The following is a 7,214-nucleotide window of genomic DNA, read 5'->3' as shown; positions in this document are numbered from 1 at the left end:
GGTCTACCCCGCTACCCCGTTGGTCATCCCGCCAACCATCCTCCACAACATCAACAAGCTCGAACGAGCTTTCCTATGGTCCGATTCGGACAAGGCATCGGGGGCTAAATGCAAGGTGAATTGGGAGAAAGTTTGTCGGCCACTTTCGTATGGAGGGCTTGGGGTCCTCAACACCGCCAAGTTTACGAGGGCTCTCCGGTTACGTTGGTCGTGGTATGAATGGAAAGAGCCCACCAAGATGTGGGTGGGGATGGGAAACCCATGCGATGCGGAGGACCTCAACTTTTCTATGCTTCCACCACCATCACCATTGGTAACGGCGCGAGCACCTCCTTTTGGGATTCTCCTTGGCTTCTTGGGCATACGTCAAAAGACATTGTCCGACTTATTTATGAAGCTTCCAAGAGAAATTTTTGGAAGGTCACGAAGGCCCTCAAGCACAACGCGTGGATCCTCAAGATCAAAACCCCCATCAATGTCACCGCCGAGCACATCACACATACTCTTTGGATGCTACTAAATGAGTTCCACCTTGACGAGCTCACAGAGGATGAAATCATTTGGAAGCATACGAGTAGGGGGCAGTACTCGGCGGTATCCGCATACAAGGCGCAATTCCTAGGGATGGTTCTTTCGCCCATGTATAGGATGATTTGAAAGGTTTGAGCACCTCCAAAAGTAAAAAAAAAAATGCTTGGCTGGCCCTTCAAGATAGAATTTGGGCGCCGGATAGATTGGCAAAGCGAGGGTGGCCAAATTATGATGTTTGCCCTCTTTGCAAGAGTGTGCAAGAATGCGGACCCTATCTCTTCTACAAGTGTCGCTACACCCGGCGCCTTTGGTCTTTGGTCATTGGGAAATTTCCCATGCTCGGGCTCGACACTTCTGGGTGGCCCTTGTTCGACATGGTTGAAGAGTGGTGGGCAAACACTTGCGTCGACAGTTTGGAACGTATGGGTTTTTAAGCATAAGAGTGCCCCACCGCCAATCTTGCTTTCGTCCATCTCCACCAAGGCAAACCTTTGGGTCATTGCCGGAGCAAAGAAACTAGGGTATTTTATTGCGCGCGAGTAATCCGCATGTCGTGTATTTCGGTGTCTTGTAACAAACTCTATCTCTCTTATCCAATGGATGAGGTTTAACTTTTGCCTCCGTTTCAACAAAAAAAGACATCGGCAAATTCATCAGGTACAAATAGATCACATCCACAAGGGAGCGCATAGATTCTGCAGTTACAAATCGGTGCGAGAAACAGAAAATACACGCACTGTATAATTTGCCAGAGCGTTCAAGTAAATACTTCACATACCTGAGGCTTTCACCGTTCAAACAAGCTCTGAGAATGATACACAGTTAGCCTGCACAACCACGCCACACTTACAAACTCGTAATCACTCGGATTTAACCCACTCACACAAATGGCACACTTACACAAGTTATACAACAGACCTAATACAACTACCTAAGCTACAATAACGAAGGCAGGAAGCACATGCTGTCTGCACCAGTGTTGAGACATCGGAGCACCATAGTTTGTTGCCTGGCACTCAAGCCTCTTCTACTTGCTCCTCCTCTTCCTGGAGGAGGTTCTCTCTGTTGTCGTGGGCCCAGAAGCCGCGGACGTCTATAAGCATGCTGGCAATAGTCCCGCCTTGCTTGCAGGAAAGGAGATCCGCGAGTGCGATCCTGAGAGGGTCAGCTGGTTTCACCATGTCCCAGATTTCATCCCTTACGTCTTCAATGCAAAGCTCGTAGTTCCCCCCCTCGATCCACTTCTGGTGCACATCTCTGTAAACAATTACACCATTGCATGAGACAAAATGGCTGCTCGGTTGTCATGAGGTCAATACAAAGAAATTTTCCAATGTGATTTTTGGATTAGAAAAGCAATCAAAGATTACTAAGAAATGACACAACTATGATACCAAATATAAGGTGTTTATTCAACACATTCTGATTTCACAATTGGCATCACATTAATATTTTGGCCTGTAGGTATTGTGAGAGGGCCACAGCCATTAAAATTTTGGTCACATCAATATTTCCTGCGATCGCATCTCGTGTAAGACTAGTGGCAGAATATGCCTTGGATTATAACTTCAAAGATTTGACATAAAATTTATAGCATAACATCTCTCATGTCATGTATGACTGTTTCTCTCTTAATAACTGACACTGTGAACTGCGATTCCTAATAAAAAAAATGCAAATGGTTGTTAGATGATTGTGCAGTTGATCAAACTATACAAGGAAGGAACTGCGGGAGTCTCCCAGTAAAGTTCCCTATTCATGCAGCTTTACACTACATTCCAGATGCTTAAGTATAGGGTGTGGATGCACCTAGGTGGTACCCAAAACCTGCTTTAGAGTACCATGGGTCCAACCCCAAGTTTAGTTCAAGGTTCATGGATACTACTGCGAGCGACTTACTCACTTCATGTTTCATACCTAACATAGTGCAACTGATTAGTACAAGGGATAGGGAACTTGAGAGTGTAAAAAAGGTACTCCGTCCGATCCGTATTAAAAAACTATTAAAACAATGATGTCCTGCCTGTTGAGGCCAGCAGAACAGTCCGGAAGTTCAGCAAGCACATAAACATGGCAGACTAAATCTAGGAAGATGGTATCAGGCAGGAATGCTAACTCTCACATCCTCCTTTCTTTTCTTCCAGAATATAATTTGCTTCCCAGAACATGAAGAACACTCTTTTAAGGCCCAATTTGGTGAAACGAATAACAAGTACAGAATTGTTTAAACCCCTGTTCAGAAAACAGGATTTCACGGGAAAGCCTATGCACTATAAATAGGACCAAGCATTAGACACAAGGGCGTCATTGAATAAAGTTTTCCTTCCGAATAAATTACTGCCAATTATTATTTAATACACACTATGATATAAAGTTATTGAGGAAGAGATTAACAAAAGGCTGGTCAAGATTTATCAAGGTTGTTCTCAACTTTGAAGAGAATGGTGCTATTTTTTGTGCGGACAACAGGTAATTACTCCTATAATGATTATGAATGACCATATGTTTCGCCTACTTCGGCTCCCTTTGCCAGGCAGATATTTTCAGCTAAATGGAATATGCATGACAAAGTAAAGTGGGGAAAGAAGGGGGTTGCATCAGTACATCCATGAACAATATATAGGTAGGTTAACACCAAAATAATTGTAGAAAAAATAGCTACCACCAACATATAAACTACACAGTTCATATTACAAACCATCACATACATACCTAAATAGAGTATGAATATCAGCAGTTGTCAGGAATCCCCTTCCATTGAGATCAAGGCATCTAAATAAGTATGTCAGCCCTTCAGGGGTGTCTTTGTTCTCTAGGGCCAAAACAAAGTCGAGAAAACTCTCAAAATCCATCTCACGACTGTTGCCACCTCCAACTTTGCTCCGGCGTACATGTTCATCAAAAACTGAAAAGTAGAACTGCATTGTTATTCTGTATTCATTACTGAAGAATATAAGAAGACATCAATGATCTGTACATTGAAGATTTGGAGTAGCATACTAAGAGTTTATGTTTCCCATTTGGTTAAGGTGCTTTAGAAGAAACAATGAAAGCAGAGCAGAGAGTAGATTTTAACCTCTTTCGACGAAGATCTCTGTTAGTGTGCCATCAGCATATTCCTTCAGCTCTTGTTTGCTCAGTGTGCCATTTGTATCTTTGTCTAGTGCAAGGAACATATCTGCAGAGGGATAACAATAGCATACCAATTAAATAGAGTCTATACTGCACGGGAATGAAAAACAGTGTAACTTGGTGCAAGTAAATGACCTCAATGGCAAAAGAAAAATGAGGGCAGCTAACATACCACATATGCGCTGAGCTGAAGTCAAAGAAAACCAATTTTCAGCCTGCTCGGTATCAGTTACCTCTTCCTCACTCTCCTGAAAATAGAGTTGATGAGAACCAACAGGGAAAAACAGTCCAGAATATATTGTATAGTGCAATATTACACTGTAGAGTACAAGATGACCAAATTTGCACACCAAAGCATGTGATCCATATAGCTATTACCTGATGCAATTCCATTAGCTCTTGAAGACAATTGCTCAACAATACTTTCTTTATGCATGCTTTCCCTGAAAAGCAGACAATTATGAAAGACAATTCCTCGCATAAAGAACAATTTGCATGTCAATTCCACTGTATTAAAAGTCCAGTTTTGTACCTCGTCTGTGTGGATCACAGAAGAAAAAGAACTTCCGTGCAGCTATGCGGCAGTACATTTGAACAAAGGCTGATGGCATGTCACGCAATTGTGCCAAATTGGGAATAAGTCCTCTGATGTATGCTTCCATTTCCTGCAAATAAAATTAAGGAATGTGACATACTTCCAAGGTATGAAATTTCATTAACATGTGTTGGGAGGTCCATACATGAGGTTGAAGGAAACCATCAGAATCCTCATCAAGTTCACTCATATCAATTCTTGCTTGAGTAAGAGAAACCTGAAAGTAGAAACAGTTAGCAAAGTGATACATAAAAACAGCTCATTTCAACATAAGTGGCTGCTGAGACTTCAAACTTGTGATATTTATATATTTATATATTTATATTTATATGTGTTGGGAGGTCCAGTCTTGCATGATTCTCAATCTGGTATAAGGTGATTGTTTTTAGCTTGTTTTGGTGCATTATGCCATTACCTATTTCAGGTTCTTGTGTTCTGAAAATACCAGTACTATTGACAGTTGTTTCTCTATAAAGATAAGGAAATACCTCCTAATTCTTAACAAACTCAACAAAAATGGCATGGCAATGAACTACAAACAGATGGAGCAATTGTTGAGTGCCACTTACGTAGTTACATTATGCACCAAAATCTTAATTGGGTAAGAATGGAAGGAAAAATTTAGTGTAGGCTTTTGTTGCATATAGTTCATTACAGCTAAAAGCCTAAAAATGAAGCACAACATACTCATACAAATCAAACTGCTAGAGTTAACAGTTTTAGGTTTGAAAATAACTTACTGTTCGCATAACATAAAGATAGAATGGTAAGATTGCAATTCTCCCAGAATCATCCTTCTCGAACTTCATAAAGTTCGAAGGGCTAAAGAAGCGTTTGCATTTCTGGCCAATTTGCTCTGTGCACACTGTGGCAATATGGCAGAAATCTTCATAATTCATCTGCAGTGCTCCAGAAAAAGAATTGAATGAGAAGTATAATAACATGAACATTAGAATGAACACAGATGGATGTACAATAATGTCATTGAATATATTATATATGCGCAGAAATTCAAACATGCAGAAACTATAAATGATGACAGCTGTTAGACACAAAACGAGAAAAATATTTCCATTTTAGCAGTGCTCACTGTATATATCATAGCATGGATATAATTATCCAAGGAAGTCAGATAACATTAGGGGAAGCAAGTCAATAGCGCAAAATTGAATATATCTGCATGTGGTATAAAATACGGACACCAAGCTATGACCTTACCTTTTCAGCACCAGTAGCATCGTCAATAACACAATTTTCTCTGAGACAAACCCACATGGCATCGAGATCATCAGCATTAAGTAGAAGTTCTGATTGTTTCTGCAATTTGTTTGCAATAGCTCTCGTAAGGCCTAAATCATAAGGTGGTTAAATGCCCAAGCAGCCAGCTCAAGCTCAATTACCTTTAGAAATCTGTACTTGGCCAACCTCTGGACTCTATTGCTAATAGATCCATCTTCAGGTTTCTGTACAAAAAAGGAAACATTAGTATCATCACATATTGACAAGTCGCGTAGTCCTTTGATGCAATGTGAAATCCGAAATGGCTGGCATTGCTACTTATTATCTCTGATAAAAGCAACTAGCACAATTACATATTTTATTTAGATAGACGGCAAGTTTTATCATGGAATATACGAACAAGAGCTTCTGTATCCAAGTAAACCAAGCTGCTTCACCTTCTTGTAAAAACTTGGGATGGAACCAGCTTCAGCGCTCTTTCGCTGCCGCTCCTTAAAAATCTCAAGCAATATCCTTTTCGTTTCCAATTCTGCAAATTCAAACAGATCAGTGATGCCACATGGAAAATGCAAATGTAAGTGGCCAAACTAATCAGGAGCTGCCCTGATGCCCAGTAAAAACAGAGTCGAATCAACTAAGGAGTAAAATAGCAACCTGCAAGAGCACACGACTAATTACGGTGTTACCTTCTTAAACCATAACATATACTGCCTCTAACTAAATTGAACTGCAAAAACATCTTATATTTAGTTACAGAGGTAGTACCTCCGTACCCAGTGGGTCTCTTATGGAAAATGCAGTCGGAGAAGACCTCCTGATTTTCTGAGGGAATGCCTTCCCCTCTCAACCCAAATCACCGGCTGCAGGTCATGGGCGACCACTCTTTCACGTATGACGGCCGCATTACTACATCCCACAACCTGAGGCACGGTAATCTCATCTCGCTCGCGCGAACGCCAGCCTCTAACACCCGGCACCACCACCTCACCCAATCTCATAGCCATTTCGAACGAGACCCAGTAAACCCTAATCCTACCGCCATTCCCGAAGAAGAACCGCGAAATTCCAACCCTGCCTAGCCTAGCCTAGCACTACAGCTCCGCAAGGGTGGTGGGCGGGGAGGGAAGGGGCACTGACCCATAAGGGCCTCGGATCCGAGGCCGGCGCCCGTGCCGACGAAGCGGCGGAGGTTGCGGACCCACGGCATGGACGAGGCCGGCGGGATCCGCCTGCCAGCGGGCGCTGCGGCGGCGGAGGAGGCGCCATCGCCGGCGTCCCCGACGTCGGCGGAGGCGGTGCTCATCGGGGTCGAGGCGGGAGGCCGGATCGGAGCGTGCGCGTGGGACTGTAGCTGGTTGTCCGGTTGGTGGTCTGACGCGGTCCTGTTTGGGGCTCGGGGGAAGACGGAGAAACAAAATGGCAAAGCAGTGTGTTTATTGTACGGTTAGCCGTGATGATTACTTTTTGAATTCGACGAATTTGAAGCGTGTTTCAAAATTATGATTTTGCTTTCTCAGCCGTTATAAGTTTGATTTTGTTTCTTCAACTCTATTAAGAATAATTTAGGTACTACCACCATGCCCAGAATATGTAGAATCGGTTGCTTGCTTTACGAAAAATACTCTCTCTCTAAAGAAATATAAAAACCTTTTATAGATCACTAAAGTACAAGTTTTAGTTTTGACGATGGTACGACTATACTTTAGACCAGCCGACC

General features: G+C 42.5%; 1 protein-coding gene and 1 non-coding gene across 2 annotated transcripts; both read right to left on the bottom strand.

Moving 5' to 3' along the window:
- Positions 1-1,250: 1,250 nt before the first annotated feature.
- Positions 1,251-6,932, bottom strand: LOC109770267 (probable serine/threonine-protein phosphatase 2A regulatory subunit B'' subunit TON2). The gene is made up of 12 exons (XM_020328973.4): positions 6,635-6,932; positions 5,935-6,026; positions 5,659-5,721; positions 5,477-5,575; positions 4,999-5,157; positions 4,404-4,475; positions 4,196-4,328; positions 4,042-4,106; positions 3,836-3,911; positions 3,608-3,709; positions 3,244-3,436; positions 1,251-1,788 (listed from the first exon to the last, which is right to left on the bottom strand). Exons 1-12 carry the CDS (start codon positions 6,798-6,800, stop codon positions 1,548-1,550), a joined length of 1,461 nt encoding a protein of 486 aa, XP_020184562.1. The 5' UTR covers positions 6,801-6,932; the 3' UTR covers positions 1,251-1,547.
- LOC120973074 (small nucleolar RNA snoR104) lies at positions 2,542-2,662 on the bottom strand. Its single transcript, XR_005767196.1, has one exon. It is a non-coding gene; the product is annotated as a small nucleolar RNA snoR104 (small nucleolar RNA).
- Positions 6,933-7,214: the final 282 nt, after the last annotated feature.

Source organism: Aegilops tauschii, chromosome 1, assembly GCF_002575655.3.
Source record: "Aegilops tauschii subsp. strangulata cultivar AL8/78 chromosome 1, Aet v6.0, whole genome shotgun sequence".
Taxonomy (NCBI): Eukaryota; Viridiplantae; Streptophyta; class Magnoliopsida; order Poales; family Poaceae; genus Aegilops; species Aegilops tauschii.
The sequence above is the reverse complement of the archived record's forward strand: the minus strand, read 5'-3'. Positions and strand labels throughout refer to the sequence as shown.

Excerpts from the sequence above, each read along its gene's own strand:
- LOC109770267 (XM_020328973.4), bottom strand. The coding sequence starts at position 6,800 with ATGAGCACCGCCTCCGCCGACGTCGGGGACGCCGGCGATGGCGCCTCC. Across the intron at positions 4,329-4,403 it reads ATGGTTTCCTTCAACCTCAT|GAAATGGAAGCATACATCAG; the intron begins GTATGGACCTCC and ends TTTTATTTGCAG. Across the intron at positions 3,912-4,041 it reads AGCTAATGGAATTGCATCAG|GAGAGTGAGGAAGAGGTAAC; the intron begins GTAATAGCTATA and ends CTCTATTTTCAG.